This window comes from Nematocida homosporus (genome assembly GCF_024244095.1).
Source record: "Nematocida homosporus strain JUm1504 chromosome Unknown 3100, whole genome shotgun sequence".
Classification (NCBI taxonomy): domain Eukaryota; kingdom Fungi; phylum Microsporidia; genus Nematocida; species Nematocida homosporus.
Window position 1 is genome coordinate 1 of NW_026250639.1, and position 21489 is coordinate 21489.

Genomic DNA, 21489 nt, shown 5'->3' on the forward strand with positions numbered 1-21489 from the left:
GTGGGTTGGGTTTAGTTTGAGTTTGGGTGGGTTGTGTTATGTTGGGTTTAGATGAGTTAAGTTTAGTTTAGTTTGGTATGTTTAAATATACTAACTCAATACGAACTTAATACCAACTTAATACGAACTTAAGATGACATAGTCGGCTATTTATTGAATGTGGATGACAATGGTTGCGAAAATGACGTCATACTAACCCAATGCGATCAGTTAATGAATAAGTGATTTAGTGCGGGGAAAGAGTAGTGGTTGTGTAACGGCACTACACTAATGCAAATGGAAGGTCTTTATTTACACAGATTGGGTTGGATTAGGTTGAGATCTGTTATAGTGTGTTATGTTAAAAGAATGTTAGCATCAATATCAGCTACGATATCATATCAACGTAACATAACTCAACTCAACATAACCTAACGCAATGCTAACTTGATAGGAAGGTTGGGTTGGGTTGAGTTGGACTAAAGATGTGGATATGTTGGAGTGGCTGATGAGTTAATGGATTGGTTAGGAAGGTAACCAGATACTAGCCTAATCCTAATCCAAAATATCAATTCATAGGTTCAGCTTGGCCCACCTGTATCAGGAGTGGCTCTTTAGCAGCTACAGGTACTGGCGACTTAACTAACTGCAGATTGGATACTAACCCAATGTCTCACTACTTATTGGACTACATACCTAAAATTAACTGGTGATCAGAGCCAGAAACCTGTTTCGAAACTATTTATATCAGAATATCTGATTATTTCACATGAAACTATCTAACACGAAATTATCTAAAATCCAAGTTCTCTTCTTAGTAGCCGTTTGCGCTCTGGCTTTCTTCTGCCAGGTCGTTAGAGCCGATCCTTCTATTGGCCAAGGAGCCACACCCAACCATCCACTCACTCCCCCCTCTAACACCGGACCCGGCGGTTCTAACAAGCCAAACAAGCCCGATTCAGACAAAGGCACCACCAACGTATTCTACCGTATTGTCTTCTACCAACAAGATAGTGGCTTCTACAACTTCATCCATGGTCCCGTCTTCCTAACCATTATAGGAATCCTCTGCACAGCTATGGCCATTGGTGGAGTCGTTATGATCACTAAAAGCGGCGGAGCCGGTAGCGTCTAATCGTAAATAAATGCAAGCACTAGTACTATTTATTAGTAGATCACTAAATAACATTGGTAACAATATCAACAATATTGACCACGTAAGGCGTATCAATCAAAATAAACTTAACCTCACAGTTGTCTACATTAGCAACCTTCCCCAACTTAGCCAAAGCTTCAGCTGGTACTCTAGATTTATCCAGATAAAAGTCCTCGTACTTCTCTTCGTTGAACAGATGAATTTCATCCTTCTGCTCATCAAGCTCTAATAGAAGGCATGGTGTTCGTTTAAAAGTTCCAACTGTTACTTGGTCTTTAGTACCTTCAGTAAAAGTAATGTTACGGTTAACGGACAAATCAACTCCTGTAAAGTTAAGCTTAGCTGCTCCATGCTTACCCGGCTTAGACTTAGTTATATCAGTGATTTCAATAAGCTTATAGACATTCTTTTCACCCTTAATTAGCATGTGCTTCTTTCGGATACTTGAAGCTTCGACTAATTCGATGTTTAAACCATCAAACTTAGTTGTTTCATCGGCAGTAGTCATTTCAAGGGTAAAAAAATAAAGCGGCTTATATAGAAGACTCTCCTGTTCCGATTCTGACAGCTGAGATTAAGTTGCTTTTGACTCTTCATTTGAAATTTGGGGTAATATTGGTTTGGGTTGTGTGGGGTTTGAGTTAGTATTGGGTTGGGTTGGGTTATGATAGAGTAGAGTTAAGATAAGATTAGATTAGTAGAGTTGAGATATTTAAATATTGAATTTAGATTTGGAATTGAAATTGAAATTGGAAATGAAAGGAAGATTTTAAGATTAGAAAGTAGAAATTAAAAGTGACTTTATGTTTATGTTATGTTAGGTTAAGTTAGGTTGGGTTTAGTATAGGTTTGGTATGGTATGGTATAGGTATTGAATTAGGTTGGTTTAATAAAGTGAAGTAGTTTGATAAGATAACGGCTAAATATAATCTAAGTACTATATAAATACTAATCTAAGTGTTATATAAATGCTATATAAATGCTATATAAATGCTATCTAAGTACTATATAAATGCTATCAAAATACGAATACGTTATGAAGGTTTAATTTGGTTTGTCATATTTAGTTTGGATACTTAGTTGATATAGTAGGTTGGATTGAGTTTAGTGCTGGGTGAGGTGGGCTTGTTGGTGATAGTTGAGTAGAAGGGCATAGAAGTGGAGAGTGGAGGGAGTGTTGGTGAGTTTGATAAGAAGTTTGGCCGCTTGGTCAAGTAGGAAGAGATTGTTTTTGTCCTTGGCGACTTTAAAGATAAGTTTAGCAATGTCCTCTGGAGTATATCCATTAGTAAGAAGAGCTTGAAGATCATTTAGGGAAGATTGTCGGGTAGCAGTTGGTGCGAACATTTGCTGGACTGTATCAATAGGCGGAATATGGGTCATTCTTTGCACTAGTGGAAGTTGAATGGATTTAGAAATAGTAGCTAGAGTTTGTAAGAAGTTAATGGCTTGACGGGCATCACCTTCGGCATTTTCAGCAACAAGAGCAATAGCATCTTTGGGAATAGTAAGTGATTCGGCTGTAGCAATTCTTTGAACTATTGTTTGGAGATCTTCTTTACTAAGGGGAGTAAGTCTTAGAATAGCACACCGACTTTGAATCGTATCAGAGATCTTTTCTAGATCATTACAAAGGAAGATAAACTTAGCATCTTGATGCTTTTCTAGTAAACGGCGCATAGAGTGCTGGGCAGCTGTTGTCATTGAATCAGATTCATCTAAGATAAGAAACCGGACAGATTTAAGCTTCTTTTGTAGGAAAGATCGGATTTTAGTACGTACGATATCAACTCCTCGTTCATCTGAAGCGTTCATTTCCAAAACGGCCTCTTTCTTAAGACTTAGATCGGGAAAGAATTCATTCAGTAAGGCATTGATAATGGTTGTTTTGCCAATTCCAGGGGTTCCAGTTAAGATCAAATGGGGCATACTTTCATCTTTTGAGAAAACACTGAATAACTCAATTATCGGACGATTACCAACTACATCAGCAAGAATCTTGGGGCGATATTTTTCTATCCAAGGCAGACTCATGGTATAGCTAAAAAATAAGACTTAACTCGGGTTAGTACTGACTAAGATATGTATATTGTATTGTGTTAAGTTAGGTTGGTATTGTATTGGGTTGTGTTATTGTTGTGTTGGGTTGGTATTGAGTTGTGTTAAGTTGTGATTTAATTGAGATAAGATTGTGTTAAGATTATGTTAAGATAAGATTATGTTAAGTTGAGATAAGATTGTATTAAGTTGAGATAAGATTGTATTAAGTTGTATTAAGTTGAGATAAGATTGTGATAGGACTAAAGAATACTAATGTGATAGTATAACAAGTTGATATCTTTATTGGGTTAGTATTGGGTTAGTCTGACTTAGGAATGAATTTGTCGGCGGTCCAGTCGCGATTGCAGCCGATGTATGGACAGACAAACAAGTTCTTCTTGCGCTTGGTGGTCTGGTAGAAGAAGACTAGTGCATCTTGGTTGAAAAGATGGCCACAAGGTGCGGCTAGAGGAGTACTGATCTCTTTTTGGGAAAGAAGACAGATGGATGCTTCTTTACTCTTCTCGATTTGTAAGCCGCGGGGTTGGTGCTTGTTTTTGATTTCGCGGTAGATGGGTGTGTTTTTGGCTTCTTTACGAAGTGACTGAGAATTGATTGATAATTGGTGGAATTGTTCTTGTGTAAGAGATTCTTGGTTGTGGTTTAGAGCAAGTTTTATAGCTACTAATTCGATAAGAACTTTATCTTTGATCAAAGTTTGCTCGGATTTAGTTAATTTCTGAATGAGATAGTCTAGATCTTCAATTTGGTTAGTGAAGAGTTTAGCCGGCATAGATCTAAAATTTTGTCTCATGATTGTTTGGTTATCTATTGAACAGTTCTGAAACTGTGTCTGTCCGTCAATATAACCTGCTTATTGTTATGCTAATTATGAAAACAGCTAGAGTTCTGTGTCTGCTTTTGGTAATTAGTGGGCCTGCTTTTGGATTAGATATTCAGAACTTCAAAAACTTATATAGTGATGCGAAGTGTAGTGGTAGTGATATTCTTTTGTATGGTAATAATGGCCATTGGATTAGCTTGCCCTGCCCTTCTGGGAGTTTTTGTCATAAGTCTGGGGATGGGTTGATTTGTCGGCCTAAACGAGTTAGAACGAGCACGGTTACTATTACTCTCTCTAGTGTAGCCACAATGCCAGCTAGTTCAGTTAGTCCTACCGGGGCACCTAGTACTTCTTGGTCAGGATTACCGCCTGGAAGTTCAGGTATGAGTCCGCCCAGTCAGTCAACTGTTTCTGTTCCCGCTGAAAGTCTGCCAGAAACACCCACTACTGCAACAACTAGTGCTGTCATGGCACCTACTCCCGGTCTAGCTACTAATGAACTGAATGTTCCCAACCAGCCAACCGGCCAATCCGTCAAGAGCACTGAATCAACTATGATGGCTCCATCCTCACCTTCCACTAACTCACCTTCTACTAACTCACCATCCACTACTACACCATCTAATAATTCACCTTCTACTATTACGCCAGCCAATACTAATTCAGCTACTAATACATCACCTAGCACTGAAACATCCCCAGCATCAAACAGCCCTTCAAATCCTCCTCCTGCTATTATGCCAGCAACAAACATGACAGCAATGCCTCCAGCAACTAATGGTACTTCTGAACCCAATACTCCTCCCAGCCCTCCTTCCGACAATCCAACTAATGGCGGCCCCGCTACTATTCCCGTGGCTACTATTAATGGAGAAGGTCAAGATATTATTATTGAATACCGCCAAGGTGGACCGGGAGATTTAAGCATAGATAGTATTCCAACCAGTACTGGATCTACTAATACTGATCAATCTCTATCACAAGGCACCCAAACCGATCAACCTCCTCAATCCACTCAATCTACGCAAACAGGTACTACTCCTTCGCAATCTACTCAGACAGATCAGTCTCCTCAATCTCCTCAATCTACACAGTCTACTCAAACAGACCCCATGGCTTCAATGATCGATCTTCAAACTACTAATCCCAATGAAACTGTTATTACTCTCAATGATAAGTCCCCTAATACCTTCATCCAACAACCTGGTAAATATACCAAAAAGATCCTTGGTAAGCTCCAAGGCGTATTCAGGAGCCCAAACTCCAATCCTAGCACTACTCCCGGTGCAACCCCAGCCAATCCCATCATCAATAACAATGCCACTGCTACTCCAGCCAAGAAACCTGCCGCACCAGCTGCCAAATCAACTACACCCCCAGCTAAATCCAATACTACCAATGCAAAAACAACCACTGGAGATAACAAAAACACTACCAATAATTCCGGTAAAAAGACATTAACATTAGATTTAATCAAAGAAACCTTAAAGGCCGCCGGATACAATAACGGATTCAAAGAAGACTTCGTTAACGAACTTATTACACAAATTAACAAGCAAAGCTGGTCTTCCAATGAAGTAGCGATGTTTTTGGCCCAAATATACCACGAGTCCGCCGGTCTCTCCGCCCTAGAAGAAAAAGCCTGTATTAGCACGCCCTGTCCACAATACAGTAATGCCGATAAGGCCAATGGTCCAGTCGTTGCTAAACCGGGCAAATACTACCACGGCCGGGGCTATATCCAACTTACTTGGCCCGGTAATTACCAAGAGGCCAGCAAGCAGATCTATCAAAGTGATCGCTTATACGACACTCCAGAACAAGTCTCCCAAGATAAATCCGTAGCCGCCGCCGTCTCAATCTGGTTCTGGAATACCAAAGTAATGAGCAACAAAGATGTTCTTAACAAGTTCGGTCTTGCCACTAAAGCTATTAACGGCCCAATTGAGTGCAAGCCAGGTACACCCAATCCTGCCGCGCAAAGGAGATGGCAAAACTATCAAGCTATTGCTAAAATACTTGCCGTCTCCCCACTAGCAGTAGAATCCGGATGTTACAATTGATAATAAATTTACTGCTTGTTATCTTCAGATATATCCCCTTCTGATACTCCCGGCGTATCACTACCAATATCACCTATCTTATCTCCATCATTAATATCACTTATCTTATCACTACTATCCTTAATACTACTACTACTAGATAAGATTGCTCCTAAACGCAAGCCCTGCCTATTAATACGTCGAGTTCGTTTCACAGCATAGCGATTGGCTAGGAGATCAGCAAAACCAGGCGGTTTCTTGTAAATCTTAGTGAGTTCTTGATAAGCTTTCTTTAAAGATCGGACAGATACACCTGTGCCATTAGAAATAAGCTGTAAACACCGCTCGCCTTGTAAAGCATACTTTTGCGATAGAACATACCTAACTAAAACATCGCACCAGTAAGTTAAATAAGCTCTTTCTCCTTCTTCTGATAAAGGTTGTTCGGGACCAGCTATATAAGGCGGCTTTTCACGCCGTTTAGTTAGTAAGTAACTGAAATCAATCAAAAAAGATCCCAAACCTGTCTTACGATAGGGAGGAAAAACAACAATACAAGATAAGTTATTAGATCCAGATTCTTTTTCTTTTGAAAAGTATCCTTGTATCTCAAACTTATCTCCTTTTATCTCACCTTGAACATAGAACAAAAAAGGCTCAACGTCATAATATAACGTCTTATGATTCAAAAACATCTTAGCCAGCAGACATAAACTCTGGCAATAACTCTTCTGTAAAGATCCTTCCACTTCAAAAATACACACTCCATCAGTATCTAAATACAATAACTGACCAGGAGGATAAACATTAAAACACTTCAACTTATGTCTAGCCCGAGTATATTCAGAAGAGAAGCAATCTAAACACTGGCCACAAATATATAAATTGCCATAACGGACATACTCCTCAGGATAAGGCGAAGCAAATAAAGGCTTCATTTCTACTTCTTCTAAATAAACCTTCTTAATCCCACCTTCACTACGACCAGGACCTTTAACCCTCTTACAAATCTCACGTACTTTCAAGCCCAAGTCTTCATTCACATTCTCAAGTACTCGTTCCAGAACAGGTACTTCAGGACCTACTAAATCACGATAAGTCATTTCCCAACTCAATCCCAAACACTTCTTACAACACCAATCCTCACCACCCAGTACAGTACTATCATCACTCATATTTTTCTTATCTTTATCACAATAATTTTGATTTTGATTTTGATTTTGACTATCACCATTAGATAAGTTATCACTACTACTACTACTACTACTATCACTATCACTATTATCATCATTATTAGATAAGTTACTACTACTATCAACATTAGATAAGCTATCATTATTACTGTTAACATTACCATTAGATAAGTTACTATCAATATTACTACTACTATCAATATTACTATCACTAATAACACCATTAGATAAGTGATTAATATTTGTTAAATTATTGATAAGTTTAACTGGTGGGTTATAATTACTCTGAGTAGTACTAAGTCTTGATCCAGTTGTGCATTTAGGATGGTGATAATGATACCCACATCTCTTACATCTAACTAAATACTCTTTTTTATCACGAAAACAAAGATAACAAATAGAACAATCATCACAATAAATCATTAAACTATCTTTACCGATAAGAAGAGCTTTCTTTTCGATATGATCTTCTACCGCAAACGGCCGCAAACATCGACTACATTTCATTCAATTTTTTAGCGAAAAATCCAATGAAAAAGCGGGAGACTAACTACCGATCTAGAGGCCAATTAAAGGAGAGAGAAGGTTTAGGTGCTTTAGAGAAGAAGAAACACTTTTTGGCAAGAAGTAAACAGAAGAGAGATAGGGAAGAAAAAATTCAAAAAATAAAGAAGCTCGCTGATCTAAGCAATCCAGACGAGTTTCGCTTCTTTATGCATACTTATCAGCGGAAAGGGAGTAGGTTAGTGCCTAAAATGGGTTTGAGTGTGATAGAGGAGGGTTTAGATAAGGATAATTTTGATTTAGATAAGGATGGGTTTAGTTTAGATACGAGTGAAAGTAAAAAGAAAAGCGAGCGGATTGTCTTTTTAGATAAGAGTGATAGTGAAGAGAAAGAAAACATAGTTAGTTAGATAATAAATTAAGTTAAGTTAGATTGAGTTGAGTTTATGTGGGGTTTATGTGGGGTTGAGTTTAGTTTAGTTTAGTTTGAGTTGGTGTTAGATTGATGTTGGGTTTGGTTTGGTTTAGATTGAGGCTGAGTTTGATGTTGAGTTAGATTGAATTGGTATTAGATTGAGTTAGTATTAGATTAAGTTGAGTTAGTGTTAGATTGGGTTGTGTTGGTTTTTTGAGTAAGCTAAGTCAGTTGAGTATTAGGTTAGATTAGAGTGTTTTTGAGTAGAGTAGAGTTAGGTTGTGTCTGTTCCTAGTTGCAGAGACTTGGAAAGGAAAAGGCGGATTTTGCCTAATAAGGAAATTTCTTGGTTATAATACGACTGTGTATAAATAAATATGAGAGTTTGAATGGTAGATTATAGAAACAATTGTGGTGTTTATATTATGTTATGACAGGTTAATTGGAATATCAATTAAATCTAGATGGGGCTCTATTAATTGTGACTAATCAGGATAGACTTGGCGGGATATTAAAAGGTAAAGTATATATTGAGTTGGTATTTGGGTTAGCATTGAGTTGATAGAAGAGAAGAAGATGATGAACTGAGAAGAAGAACTGAGAAGAAGAGAAGATGATGATGATGATGAAGAGAAGAAGAACTGAAGAAGATGATGATGAGATGAGATGATGAGAAGAAGAACTGAGAAGAAGAGAAGAACTGAGAAGATGAGAAGATGAAGAACTGATGATGATGAGAAGAAGAAGAGAAGAAGAGAAGAAGAAGAGAAGAAGAAGAGAAGATGATGATGATGAGAAGAACTGATGAAGAAGAAGAGAAGAAGAGAAGAAGAAGAAGAAGAACTGTGCCGAAACGATTACTCACTTGAATTCCAATCCCAATTCAATCCTAATCCAATTCCAACTCCAATCCCAATTCAATTCAACTCTAAACTATCCTAATTCTGTGCCGGGATAGTAGCTGTGTGTTATGGATGTGTGTGTAAGATAGTCTGTGTTAGTGCTGGCGTCTCTACCCTTTTTCATGATTATCATGTTTTTTTGGTAGAGGACACGAAGCTGGCTGAGATATGACCGTTGTTAGAAGAGTACAAATGCATTTTCTCTACTTTCCTTCTCTTTATCTGGTTCTGATCTTCTTGATACTTACTTGGCTTTTGGAAATTCTAACAATGTGTGTTTTCATGGGAATAAATCGTGCGCCTCCCCTCTGATTGGGTTTTGTTGTTTTTGAGATAGTTGGCGTTGTGTTTTTAATTCAGACTTGCCTAAAATGGACTTATTACTTTGGTTTAATTAATTGCCGTAGATTAAAAATACTGGCAAAAATGAGAGATAAGTATAATTGTTGTTTTGATTTTTCGTGGTATCATGAAAGTAAAAACGAAAGTTCTTATCTTCTGTGGATTACTTGTTATATTTAGTGCTCTATCTATTGGTATATACATTGTTACTTGGAAATCAACGATCAGAAAGACTAGTACTATACTTACGGGTAAGCTACCAGCTAAAGCTAACAAGCGGAATGAAAACGCGATATCTAATAACACGTATTCAAAAACACATGCTATGTTGTACAGTGAGTTAGAGAATGCAGGATTCTTTGATTCTTGGCATAGAGATAGAGAAACTGTGATTCCTTTGCCAGACACACTTAAAGCCGTTGGTCCGTCTCAGGAGGGCAATAATTCGAGTTCCGCTAATAGCCATGCTAATAGCCAAACTATAGATGATCGTGATGATATGCCGGGTAACTCCAGTACGTTGTCTGATGAGAAAGTAGATCAGTTAGAGAATAAGAGTGAGAATGAGAATGAGAATGAGAATGTAAGTGAGAGTGGAAGTGGTAGTGGAAGTGGAAGTGGAAGTGGTAGTGGAAGTGGAAGTGGTAGTGGAAGTGGAAGTGGAAGTGGGAGTGGTAGTGGAAGTGGAAGTGGGAGTATGGAAAGTGAATTTAGGAGTATGGAGAGTGATTTTGTGAGTGCAGAGAATGGGCTTAATGATCCAATAGAAGAAATATCTACTGGGGTATTTGAAAAGAACGAGATGCCTGCTTATGCTAATAGTGATTACCTTGCCTATCATGAATTGTCAATATTCGGTAAAAGTCGGCTGGTCTGCACGGACGCTCTAACTGTTTCTAAACTCGTTGCAACTAGCTTGGCTGATGTCGCCTATGATCATTTATATAAACCCATTACTGACCCAATTATTGATGCCGCGACTTCTTGTGCACAAGTTATAACTCCACCCATTGCTAATACTTATGCTGTCTGTAAAGATGCCGCAACTTCTTGTGCACAAGTCATAACTCCACCTATTGCTAAGGGCTATGCTGTCTGTGAAGAGGCAGCAACTTCTTATGCACAAGCCATAACTTCATCTATTAGTGATAAGTTTACCGATTGGAAGGATGCTACAACGTCGTATGTGAAAGAAACAGCTGCTCCTATAGCTGATGCTTATGTGGGCTATGTAGATGCTGTAGTTGCTGCTAAAGTAAGCATAATATCTCTCAAGGATAGAACAGTTACTCTAGTCACTGTTAGTTTCAAAACTTGTAAAGATACAGTAACTTCTGGTGCACAAGCTGTAATGACTCCTATTGACAAAGGTTATACTGCCTGCAAATCCAAGGTCATTGCCGCCAAGAATATTATATCCCCATCCATTGACAAAGGCTTAGCCATCTGTAAAAGAGCAGCCAAGACTTGCAAGAACAAAGCCATTGCCACCAAGGATATTATATCCCCGCCCATTGTCAAAAGCTTAACCGCATGTAAGAACAAAGCCATTGCCGCCAAGGATATTATATGCGGCCCGCCCATCTACATCACCCAGGCCATCTACAGCTACCCCTACAAACTAGTCGCCAAGGGCCTATTCAACTATAACATCACCTACCTCAAGAAAACCCTCGCTCTTATCACTAATCCACCTACTACTCCACCTACTAATCCAACCATCCCTCCACAACCAAACCCCACCCCAGACAATATATCCAATCCTAACATTACATCCAATCCCGACCCAATTACATCCAACCCCCCAATACAACAACAAGAGTCAGTACAACAAGAATCAGTACAACAAGAATCAGTACAAGAAGAACTAGTACAACAGGAATCAGTACAACAAGAACCAGTACAAGAACCAATACAGAAACCAGTACAAAAACCAATACTAACCCAACTAGTAAGCCTACCCAAACCCAATCCTGGCAACTCCTCTACTCAACCCAACATTCCTACTGCCTTCCCCTTATCAGCTTAATATTAACAACTAACAAGCATAAGATATCCAATAAAAAGATACTAAACCAAAACCTAGTTTATTTTCTACTTATCTCTAACCCAAATCAAACCCAAATCAAACCCAAATCAAAATCAAAACCCAAATCAAACCAATCCTAATCTAATCTCCTCCTCTATCCCATTACCACCTACTTCTCCATAGTACTCCTTTAACTCACTTAAATCCACCTCCTTACTATACCCCCTTACTACTACTAAAACCAACTTGTGCCAACTTAAAACTCGTTCGGCTGTTCCATTACATCCCACTACTAAGTAAGTCTTCACCTCAGCCAGTACTTCCTGACTTAATTTCAACTTCTTAATCAAAATAGATAGTAATAAAGCATAAACCGCACTAGACCATCCCAAACCCATCAATTCCCGCAACAACCATTCCATATACTCCCGTTCTGAACTACTTTTCATCACTACTCTACTCATCACTAAAGCACCCGCCCCGGTCATTCCTTCCCGCACCCAAGGCATTAAAACACTCGTTGCAAAGGCTTTAGTACTTCTTGATAAGGCACAAACTGCCCCCTTAAACAAAGACTGCTCCAACCGTTTATGCTTAGCTACATACTCCCTCACTACTCCACCAAAGACACTCAATACTTCTGTCTTAACTTCTAAGTATCCTAATGGGTAACCAACAACTCTTTCTACTATCTCTCGCCAGACTTTTAACTTACTTACTTTAAGATCTACTACTTCCAATAACAAACACATCTCTCTAACACTCTTAGGACTTATTATACTCACTTTACTATGCAGTTTAAATACTTCGGGTAATATTCCATCTTTTAAGTTTTGTTCTATCTTTCCTATCTCTTTAACATTTCTACTTAATAAATCACAATATTCATTTCCCGTTCTAAAATCTCTAACTATTTGCTGGCCTATTTCTAAACTAAAGGCTTCCGTATTTTTAGCCGGCATACTTTAAAAACTTTTTTATTTTTTATCCTAGTAAATGGCAGACGGAGAAGGACAAGGTAATCAGCCCGTTTTAGTAGAGGTAGTAGAGGTTTACAACCCAACAGGACCAGGAGGAGGTTCAAGAGGAGCAAAGGTCAAGATACTTAGCACGGGACGGCATATTACAAGGGTTATTTATGGACCAGTTAGAACAGGTGATCAGATATATCTGTTAGAGGCGGAAAGAGACCAAAAGTTAGGAGGCAGCCGGCGTTGAATAAACTAAATAGGTTATTAACTAGTAGATAAGATTTGGGTTTTGATTTTGATTTGTGTTTTGATATGGTATTGGGGTGGGGTGGTATTGAGTTGGTATAGATATAGTGTTGTGTTGTATGAGGTTAAGGTAAGTAGGGTAGTTAAGCAGAGTATGGTGTTGTAGAGTATAGTAGTTGAGTGAATAAATAGTTAAGTTAAGTTAAGTAGAGTAAGTAGTTAAGTTAAGTAGAGTAGAGTAGTTAAGTAGAGTAAGTAGTTAAGTTAAGTCTGATATAGTAAGTAGTTAAGTAGAGTATAGTATAGATATAGTAGTTAAGGTAAGTAGAGTAGTTGAGTGAATAAATGGTTAAGTTAAGTAGTTAAGTTAAGTTAAGTCTGATATAGTAAGTAATTAAAGCATATAATACAATATAGATATGATATAGTAAGATGTATTGTTAAGTAAGTTATGATACGTTGAGGTGTTGCTTGATTTGGCAGATTTCGGTGGGGAAGAGTTGGGGGTTGATGAGGGGGAGGTACTTGGGAATAATGATTGTTTGAATGAGTTGGGACCAGTGGGGATTGAAATGGTCGGACATGTACTCATTAAGGACATCTAAGAATACATAAAGTACACCGGGATTGTAACTGTTGTTAATTTCGGAGGTTTCATTAAGTAGGGCGGCAATGAAAGCCCAGGGTTCGAGAGGATCAGTTGGAGTTTGTAAAGTCCAGAAATAAACCCGGTAGGCAGCTAAGAGACAGTCGGGGGCTAAGGCTTGGGTAAAGAGTCGGCGTTTGAAAAGGGGTAGGAAACGAGGTATTTGCTGGTTAATGGCGAGAATGAAGTAGGCATAGCCTGGGGCTGATTTACTATGGGGAGCGACTTGAGCTTTGATTTGTTCTAGTAAACGGTCAATGAGTAAGTCAAGGAAGGACTCGAGTTTAGTGGAGTCAAGAGTGTTTAAAGCATGAGTAATAACAAAGTTAGCCACCCAATTGGCCTTTTGGGTCGTATTATTAATTTGGGCTAAACGTTTGTTTAAGAGAATGATAGTGGTTTGTTTCTCAGAGATAGTGAGTGGAAGAGTATTTGGGGCTGGAGTTTGGACTAGAAAGTCTTCAATTAGTTGGGAAATGACTAATAAACGTCTTTTTTGCGATTGACGAGAAAGTGTTTGTAGATAGGCTAAAGTGGCCGCTTCGATTTGGTTTCGGTCATTTTCGGTATCAAGAAGTAGCTGGCTTATTCTCTGAAGGAGTTTCATCGAAAAAATTATGAGGTGGATAGTCTATATGCTGTGTATCGTAGGGTTATGGGCGCAATCGGAGCAGTTGGGTATTCAAAAGCAAGGAGGACAAGAAGTAAGATACATGGCTTTAGAGGCCAACGGCTATATCTTTATATACGATGTTTTTGATAGTACATTAGTAGATAAGATAGCAGTGCAAAACAAAAGACCAGAGGGTATACAGCGGCAAGTAGGAGAGGGAGGGAGTATGGGGGTGGAGGGAGTAAATGAAGGTTTGGATCGGTGGAGGGGAATAAATGAAGAGGTGCAGATTGTTGGCCAGGGGGTGCTAGTGAGAGACCATCGGATTGCAGTGGAGTACGTGCAACTACCGGTGGGAATGGTAGTGCTGGTTTATGATGAGTACGTGGCTAAGTTAGTTGAGGCAGTTGGTGCTGAAGAATGGACGAAAAGAGAAGTACGTTGTGTGCTGGGGAAGACTTATATTAACCGGGCGGATTGGGCCCATCGGTCGATTGCTGAAGTAGTAGGGAAGTATGGCCGTGCTCGGATGTACTTCTTGAAACGGATCAATGGGAACTTTTACCTCTCGGAAGTTCAGATCTCGGAAATTGCTGAGGCTAAGCAAAGAGTCGGTAAAGTCGTCTTGGAAGTATGGGGGGTGTTTTTAGTCTTTAGTCTGTGCTTCTTTGCGGCCTTACCTGGAGTTGTTCGGATTTATGTTGCTCGTCGGTGTCCAATTGAATTGGATGCTGGGGAGTACCGGGGTTTGCATGAAGGCCGGCTCTTCCGGACTAAACCGGTCTTTGTCCTGGAACTCTTGAAAGGGTCGGCGGCGGCGGAAAGAATGCACCGGGGTTTGGTTGAGTTACGACAAATGGATAAGCGTGATTGTATTGTTTACATTGAAGAGACGAGTAATGCCGTTCTAGTGGCGTATACCAAGGATTTAGTGGCTCTGGCTGATTTAGGCCCGCAGTATACGTTTGCCAAGAAAGGCGAGATTATTTGGTGGCTGATCAAGAAAGTAGCTGAAGTCCATGCTCGACACTGGGCCAATATAGATATGAGTTTAGATAATATCTTTATTAGAGAGGCAGATACGCGTTTAGTACTACTAGGCCTAACCCATTTCCACCAGCCAGATCCCGCCCAACTAAGCAGCAGTCAAAGCAAGGACTGTCAACGCCTTGGCTTACTTTTCTACGAACTAGTCTTCAACCGCCCCCTCCTTCAACCCCAAGAAACTGTCGCTCAAGCCCAAGCACGTCTGCATCAGTACCACTACCAACGCTATCCTAAGTTTTACCCCGGCCATGAACCCCGCCAAACTCTCGAAGTCCTTGATTGTATTGTCCAACTCCTCAGCCCCGACTTACCTAATTTAGACCAAATAATCACTCATCCCGTCTTCTGGTCTAGTTCCGGCCGCTTTGAGTTTATTGCCCTCTTCAGCGACTACCTCTTTGACCATCCGGAAGACAAAGTTATTGAAACTAGCCAGATCATGGCCAAAACAGAGATGGATTGGAGTAATTGGGACGTTTATTTAAACCTTGATTTGTACAACCACTTAATTCGTTATGGCAAGTATCTTTACAACACCAAAGTCATTCGCGATCTCTACCGAATTTTTCGTAATAATGGCCGACACTTCCAATCTATTCCCGATCCAGGCCGACACTTCTTCCAAAACACACTTCAAAATTATATCAACTACTTTTTAGATACGTATCCTTATCTTACCCTATTTGGACATGCAGTAGCCAGTGAATATCGGCTATTTGAACGAAAACTTTTTCAAGAGCTTCAGTTGCATGCGTTTCACGTGTAGTCAAATCAAGTTCCTTTCACCAGAACATTTCCGTATCTTGCTTGCTATCGAGTTAGGCAGCAAAAATCATGAATCTGTGCCTCTTTCATTAATTCAATCAATTTCAAAAGCAAAGTGTAATTTAGATAGTATTATAACTGATTTAGTAAAACAAAAGTTCATTAAAGGTATACCATATACCGGGTATGAAGGATATGCCCTAACATATACAGGTTATGACAATCTAGCCCTTTATGCCTTGCAGAAGGAAGGTAAGCTTTGGGGAGTAGGGGGTAAGATAGGAGTGGGTAAAGAATCGGACTTGTACTTAGGAATGTCTCCTGAGAAGAAACTTGTCTGTATTAAGATACACCGATTAGGCCGAGTCTGTTTCAAAACAGTTAAGTTAAATAGAGATTATCACCAGAACCGCAAGTATACTTCATGGATGTACCTCTCACGACTATCAGCTGAGAAAGAGTTTGAGCATATGACTCGTTTATGGGGCAAGATTCCTATTCCTCGGCCTATTTCTCAGAACAGACACGTAGTGGTAATGGAGTACTTAGAGAATTATACTACGCTTTGTAAGATTCCCAAGACTGGGAATACGTTGCCACGGCAGTTAAAACCTACTTTACTTAAGATTCTTGAAGATATGGCTGAATTAGGGTATGCTCATGGGGACTTTAATGAATTCAACATTATGATTCGTAATGACTATCAAAAAGTCAAAATCATTGATTTCCCACAAATGGTACCGATTGATGATCCAAGAGGTCCAGAATATCGAGAAAGAGATCGTACGGGTCTTGATGCCTACTTCAAAGAGTTTAGCTAGTATTAAGTTGAGTTGGGTTGAGTTAAGTTGAGTTGAGTTGGGTTAAGTTAAGTTAAGTTAAGTTGATATTAAGATGGTTTTTGTGCATGGGCATACTTGCTTGGGAAGTCTTTGAATAAATGGCATATGTCTACTTGGTATTTAGATTAAGTTGGGTTGGGTTGAGTTAAGTTGAGTTAAGTTGAGTTAGTATTGGGTGACATCTATTTGCTAACCCAAGATGACATAAAGTGTTATAGAAGTGATATTGTGATGGTATAGAGGTGATACTGTGATGGTGATTAGATACTTGTGAAGCGCCAACATAAGACAACACAACTCAATCCAACACAACTCAATACTAACATAACCCAACTCAACCCAATATAACTCAACACAACACAACTCAACTCAATATAACTCAACCCAACTCAACACAACACAATACAATAAAGAAGTGAATCTGAAATACTAACTTGATCTTATCAAGTATGAATGTTTATTTGGTGTGTATTGGGGCCGATCTAGCCGATTTATGAGCATCGTGTCCTGAGTACAACCGCTCAGCTGCTCGAAGAAATGATGGCCCAGATCCCCAAGCTAATGCCGGAAGATCACTAGTCTGCCAGGCATTCTCGGCCTCTCTAGTAGAGGTGGGAACAAAGAAAGACTTTCTAGGAGCAGTGTACGGATCAAAGCTACGAGCCCCGGCATTGAGTTTACGCAGAGTTGGTTGGGCCCGAGGTGTAGTATTAGTATTAGCATTAGTATTACCAGCAGTTGAAATAGTAGTTTTGAGGGGTTCAGATGGTGGTGTTGCTGAGGTTAGGATTGGGTTAGTATTAGTAGTTGAATTAGTAGTTGTTTGGGTAGGAGTGGATGGTTGTACTAGAGATGCATCAGTAGGTGTCTGAAGAGAAGAAGAAGGAGATTGACTAGGTGTAGTTAAGCTAGGGGTAGTAGTTGAACTAGGAGGTGAAGTAATTACTGGACTAGACTTCTCATTAGGCTTACGGGCTAAAGGCTTTTCTTTAGTTCCTCTAAAGACCATAGCACTATAATCAACTGCCGGATTAGTTTCAGGAATAAGATCTCGTCTTCTCTTAAGAGGTTCTTTCTTAAGAGCTCCAGCTGATCCATACTTCTCATCTTCAGTAAGATCGGAAACTCGACCACGTTCTTCTTCCAAATGAGAATTACCAGAAGTCTGCTGCAACATCTTCTGAGCAATTTGTTCAGCTTCACCTTCATACCGCCGATACTCTTCTGAATTCTTATCTAAGACAGTAGTGTACATTGACTCATCAAAAGTAGCTTTAACTCCAAACTGTTTCTCATTAGCTTCAAACTGATTCCAAGTCCCAACTTTCTGAGTACCACTTAGCACTAACTTCTCTTCCGGTTCTTTGTTATGATAGAAAGACTGCAACTCTCTAGTCCGTCCACCATTCTTCTTCCGGCCAATTTCTCCATCGGTCAGAAACTCTTCCTTAATCATTCCTTCATCAGCAGCAGCACTACTACCACCTACTACATTACTACTACCAACTACATTACTACTACTACTACCCATACCAACACCAACACCACCCACACCAACACTAACTTCTACTTCTTTAGTCATTGTCCCGAGATTAAACAACTCTTGAATAAAGTCCTTCTTAACACAAAGCAAGTCATAACTAATAGCAGGATCTTGGAAGAAAGTAAACCCAGTAAAACTCACTTCACTCTTACTATCAGCTACTAATTCACCATACCCTAGAACACCAGAAACCATTCGGACAACCATAATACCTCCACTAGTACCTTCTTTCAATCCACCGCCAACAATTGCTTCAACCGTCTGAATATCTTCTAATCGAATAACTTTCTCAGTACTTACTTCTCGTTCTTCAGTTTCCACTACGTACTCAGCTAGTTTTAGACCTTTCTCATGAATTCCTTCGACTCGACCAATGACAACACTTCCATTTTGAAGGACAATACGATAAACCATACCCTTTTTAACTAAACAGTTCTTCACACGCACTCCCTTATCGGATTTAAGGTTGTTTTTATCCCTTTTCTTCCTTTCGCTTTCAATTGCCTTTTTGGGCCGATTAGTTTCGTCTTTTGCTTGAATCATGAATACACAAAGTAAAACAAACATAAACACGTTTATTTTAGCATAGCCATGTGGTTATTACCAGGAGATCCTTTAGTATCTCCATTGCCAGAGTTTAGTATTGGGTTATTTAAAGATGCCGGTCAAATAACAAGTGGATCGGCTGGACAGTTAATGGCTTTTAATGGGGGCAAGTATTGGGTTAATTTCCAGCAAGTAGGATATACACCTCTACTTGATGACGTTGTTTTAGGAGTAATTAAAGGTAAGGGTAAAGATTACTACCGAGTAGATATTGGTAGTTCTTCTTTAGCTATTGTAGATTTTATGGACTTTCCTAATGCTACCAAAAGAAACCGACCGACTCTTAGTCTTGGTGATATTATTCTGGGTCAAATTGTCCTAGATAGTAAAACTGGAGATATTCGGATTTCCTGTCGGACCGAAGTTGTTACTGAAATGGGACAACTTAAAGATGGTATACTGATTAAGTGTGGTATTCTACGCAGTCGAGCTGCTTTCCTTTCACCACCCGAAGTTCTTAATGGTTTAGTCTCACGCGCCCTCTGGAGTATGAATGGTTATGCCTGGATTACACCTCCCTCCCCAGAAGCCGTCCAAGCCGTACTTACCGCCCATCTACCTACTACTACTACTACTGCTAATTCTACTACTTCTACTACTAAACACTAACTCAACTCAATAACATCTTCTTTTACTTATCTATTACATTACATTACATTACTCACTAGTTAATACTTAACTTAATACATTACTCATGACTCTACTTAGTACTTAACTTAGTACTCATGACTCTACTTAGTACTTAACTTAGTACTCATTACATACATAACTTAGTACTCACTATTTAGTACTTAACTCAACTTAACTTAGTACTCTACTCATTACTTAACTCAACTCAACTTAGTACTCTACTTATTACTCAATACATTACTCATCAATTTATTATATTACTCAATACATTACTCATTACTCATTACTCTACTCACTACTCAATTTAGTACTTTATTCAATACTCATTACTCATTACATTTACTCATTACTCATTACATTACTCAATTTAGTACTTAACTTAGTACTCTACTCATTACATTAACTCATCAACTCAACTCACTACTTAACCCAACAAAATACACACCTTATCTTATCTTAACAAAATACACATCTTATCTTATCCCAGCTCAACACCAACCATATCAAAATCATAACACAACACAACCCAATACCAATCTAATCAAAATCATAACACAATCTAATCCAAATCAAAACCCACCCCAACTCAATACCAATCAAAACCCAACCCAACTCAATTCAATATCAACCCTTTATTTCTGGTCATAAACCTTGGTGGGTTTAGCCTTTACCTGCTGCTTCTCCAATATCTCTTCCGGAGAAAAGATAGTGATCTTATTAGGATGCTGAGCAGTCGTTCCATTACGGCCAGTCGCATCATAATTCAAAGTTATCGCTACCTTAATCCCTAATACTCCCTGTTTCAATAGAATACTTGATTGAGCACTACGTACATAGTCCTCAGTAGCATTACCTGAATGTAACAGTATACCACTAGATACTTTATAACTCTTTGCTCTTTGTCCCCTTATCTTCCCAGAGATAATCACTTGAGCACCAGCTGCTCCTCCTTCCATAATCGTTCTTAAAGCTCCAGTTACAGCCCTACGGACGGGTAGAGCTGATGCTAACTTCTCTTTGATTAGATTGGCTTGAATTTGTGGGTTTAAAGCCCTATTCTTCACCTGTTCTACAAAGATATTAATACTACCTTCAGCTAGTCCAAATCTCATCTGAATAAGAGTAATTAACTGCTTAAGTCTTAACTTGTTGTTCTCTAGTAGTCCTGAAGTCTTCCCTAGCTTAAGAGTCACTTCAATAGGAGTAGAGTAAGGTTTATAGTCCATTCCAGCATAACCTTCAGATTCTAAGTGTTTTTGGAAGATTTCATTAAGTTCAGCGTAGATTAGACCTTGTTCTACAATGACTAAATCATCAGCCATTTTTTGGTTTCTAACTTCACGTCTTGCTATTTTGTTCATTGCTGGGGGTTAAAAAAAGAAAATAAGATGGATTGGCTTAAACTAGTGCTTAGTCAGAAAGATAGATTGAAAAGGGCAAAAAGTATGGGAGATTGTTTAGATAGGGAAGAAAGTTGTGAAATATCATTAGTACCAATGGAGAGTAATTATCAGATACCGGAAGTAATATTAGGATTAAAAGTAGTACCGGAATGTGAGACTTACTTCTGGCAGTTGGGAGTAGAGATGGCTGAGGAAGAAGTAGTTGGATGGAATGAACGAGTAAGTCGGGTTTTAGAAGGGGTGATGAATGTAGAGATGGATTTTTGTGGGCCGGTTGAGAGTAGAGTAGTAGTTAGTGAGTCAGAAGTAAGTCAACAGATTAAGTCAGTACTAGGATGGGTTTGAGTGGAGTTTAGGTGGGGTGGGGTTGGTTTAGGTGGGGTTGGTTTGGTATTGGGTTAGTAGTGGATGATGTTAATAAATGGACTAAGTTATGTACTAAGTTGAGTATTGAGTTAAGTACTAAGTTGAGTAATGAGTTGAGTTAGTAGTGGGTTAAGTCATGTACTAAGTTGAGTATTGGGTTAAGTTAAGTTGTGTACTGAGTTAAGTATTGAATTAGTACTGAATTAGTAATGAGTTAAGTTAAGTACTGAATTAGTAATGAGTTTAGTATTGGATGGTGTGTATAGTGTTAATAAATGGACTAAGTATATGTACTATGCTATGTACTAAGTAAATACTTAACTTAACTCAAGTCCTATGTAAGTAAGTGCTCTATTTATTGAAGG

At 39.0% G+C, this 21489-nt stretch overlaps 17 protein-coding genes across 17 annotated transcripts; 9 read left to right on the forward strand and 8 right to left on the reverse strand.

Annotated features, from left to right (window-relative positions):
* Positions 1-748: 748 nt before the first annotated feature.
* NEHOM01_2105 (uncharacterized protein) lies at positions 749-1114 on the forward strand (the record flags this gene model as incomplete). Its single annotated transcript, XM_051490983.1, has 1 exon — positions 749-1114. The coding sequence occupies one exon, from the start codon at positions 749-751 to the stop codon at positions 1112-1114; it is 366 nt and encodes a 121-aa protein (XP_051346943.1).
* Positions 1115-1157: 43 nt separating this feature from the next.
* Positions 1158-1643, reverse strand: NEHOM01_2106 (uncharacterized protein; the record flags this gene model as incomplete). The annotated part of the gene is made up of 1 exon (XM_051490984.1): positions 1158-1643. The coding sequence occupies one exon, from the start codon at positions 1641-1643 to the stop codon at positions 1158-1160; it is 486 nt and encodes a 161-aa protein (XP_051346944.1).
* Positions 1644-2239: 596 nt separating this feature from the next.
* NEHOM01_2107 (replication factor C subunit 2/4) lies at positions 2240-3169 on the reverse strand (the record flags this gene model as incomplete). The annotated part of the gene is made up of 1 exon (XM_051490985.1): positions 2240-3169. The coding sequence occupies one exon, from the start codon at positions 3167-3169 to the stop codon at positions 2240-2242; it is 930 nt and encodes a 309-aa protein (XP_051346945.1).
* A 325-nt stretch (positions 3170-3494) lies between these two features.
* On the reverse strand, positions 3495-3968 carry NEHOM01_2108 (uncharacterized protein; the record flags this gene model as incomplete). Its single annotated transcript, XM_051490986.1, has 1 exon — positions 3495-3968. The coding sequence occupies one exon, from the start codon at positions 3966-3968 to the stop codon at positions 3495-3497; it is 474 nt and encodes a 157-aa protein (XP_051346946.1).
* A 98-nt stretch (positions 3969-4066) lies between these two features.
* On the forward strand, positions 4067-6082 carry NEHOM01_2109 (uncharacterized protein; the record flags this gene model as incomplete). Its single annotated transcript, XM_051490987.1, has 1 exon — positions 4067-6082. The coding sequence occupies one exon, from the start codon at positions 4067-4069 to the stop codon at positions 6080-6082; it is 2016 nt and encodes a 671-aa protein (XP_051346947.1).
* Positions 6083-6090: 8 nt separating this feature from the next.
* NEHOM01_2110 (histone acetyltransferase MYST2) lies at positions 6091-7761 on the reverse strand (the record flags this gene model as incomplete). Its single annotated transcript, XM_051490988.1, has 1 exon — positions 6091-7761. The coding sequence occupies one exon, from the start codon at positions 7759-7761 to the stop codon at positions 6091-6093; it is 1671 nt and encodes a 556-aa protein (XP_051346948.1).
* Positions 7762-7784: 23 nt separating this feature from the next.
* On the forward strand, positions 7785-8168 carry NEHOM01_2111 (uncharacterized protein; the record flags this gene model as incomplete). The annotated part of the gene is made up of 1 exon (XM_051490989.1): positions 7785-8168. The coding sequence occupies one exon, from the start codon at positions 7785-7787 to the stop codon at positions 8166-8168; it is 384 nt and encodes a 127-aa protein (XP_051346949.1).
* A 1376-nt stretch (positions 8169-9544) lies between these two features.
* On the forward strand, positions 9545-11446 carry NEHOM01_2112 (uncharacterized protein; the record flags this gene model as incomplete). The annotated part of the gene is made up of 1 exon (XM_051490990.1): positions 9545-11446. One exon carries the CDS (start codon positions 9545-9547, stop codon positions 11444-11446), a length of 1902 nt encoding a protein of 633 aa, XP_051346950.1.
* Positions 11447-11571: 125 nt separating this feature from the next.
* Positions 11572-12408, reverse strand: NEHOM01_2113 (uncharacterized protein; the record flags this gene model as incomplete). The annotated part of the gene is made up of 1 exon (XM_051490991.1): positions 11572-12408. The coding sequence occupies one exon, from the start codon at positions 12406-12408 to the stop codon at positions 11572-11574; it is 837 nt and encodes a 278-aa protein (XP_051346951.1).
* Positions 12409-12442: 34 nt separating this feature from the next.
* NEHOM01_2104 (small subunit ribosomal protein S28e) lies at positions 12443-12664 on the forward strand (the record flags this gene model as incomplete). Its single annotated transcript, XM_051490982.1, has 1 exon — positions 12443-12664. One exon carries the CDS (start codon positions 12443-12445, stop codon positions 12662-12664), a length of 222 nt encoding a protein of 73 aa, XP_051346942.1.
* A 448-nt stretch (positions 12665-13112) lies between these two features.
* Positions 13113-13916, reverse strand: NEHOM01_2114 (uncharacterized protein; the record flags this gene model as incomplete). Its single annotated transcript, XM_051490992.1, has 1 exon — positions 13113-13916. One exon carries the CDS (start codon positions 13914-13916, stop codon positions 13113-13115), a length of 804 nt encoding a protein of 267 aa, XP_051346952.1.
* Positions 13917-13926: 10 nt separating this feature from the next.
* On the forward strand, positions 13927-15735 carry NEHOM01_2115 (uncharacterized protein; the record flags this gene model as incomplete). The annotated part of the gene is made up of 1 exon (XM_051490993.1): positions 13927-15735. The coding sequence occupies one exon, from the start codon at positions 13927-13929 to the stop codon at positions 15733-15735; it is 1809 nt and encodes a 602-aa protein (XP_051346953.1).
* Positions 15719-16555, forward strand: NEHOM01_2116 (RIO kinase 2; the record flags this gene model as incomplete). The annotated part of the gene is made up of 1 exon (XM_051490994.1): positions 15719-16555. The coding sequence occupies one exon, from the start codon at positions 15719-15721 to the stop codon at positions 16553-16555; it is 837 nt and encodes a 278-aa protein (XP_051346954.1).
* A 478-nt stretch (positions 16556-17033) lies between these two features.
* NEHOM01_2117 (uncharacterized protein) lies at positions 17034-18662 on the reverse strand (the record flags this gene model as incomplete). The annotated part of the gene is made up of 1 exon (XM_051490995.1): positions 17034-18662. One exon carries the CDS (start codon positions 18660-18662, stop codon positions 17034-17036), a length of 1629 nt encoding a protein of 542 aa, XP_051346955.1.
* A 48-nt stretch (positions 18663-18710) lies between these two features.
* Positions 18711-19334, forward strand: NEHOM01_2118 (exosome complex component RRP40; the record flags this gene model as incomplete). Its single annotated transcript, XM_051490996.1, has 1 exon — positions 18711-19334. One exon carries the CDS (start codon positions 18711-18713, stop codon positions 19332-19334), a length of 624 nt encoding a protein of 207 aa, XP_051346956.1.
* Positions 19335-19987: 653 nt separating this feature from the next.
* On the reverse strand, positions 19988-20716 carry NEHOM01_2119 (small subunit ribosomal protein S3e; the record flags this gene model as incomplete). The annotated part of the gene is made up of 1 exon (XM_051490997.1): positions 19988-20716. One exon carries the CDS (start codon positions 20714-20716, stop codon positions 19988-19990), a length of 729 nt encoding a protein of 242 aa, XP_051346957.1.
* Positions 20717-20743: 27 nt separating this feature from the next.
* NEHOM01_2120 (uncharacterized protein) lies at positions 20744-21103 on the forward strand (the record flags this gene model as incomplete). The annotated part of the gene is made up of 1 exon (XM_051490998.1): positions 20744-21103. The coding sequence occupies one exon, from the start codon at positions 20744-20746 to the stop codon at positions 21101-21103; it is 360 nt and encodes a 119-aa protein (XP_051346958.1).
* Between the last annotated feature and the right edge of the window lie 386 nt (positions 21104-21489).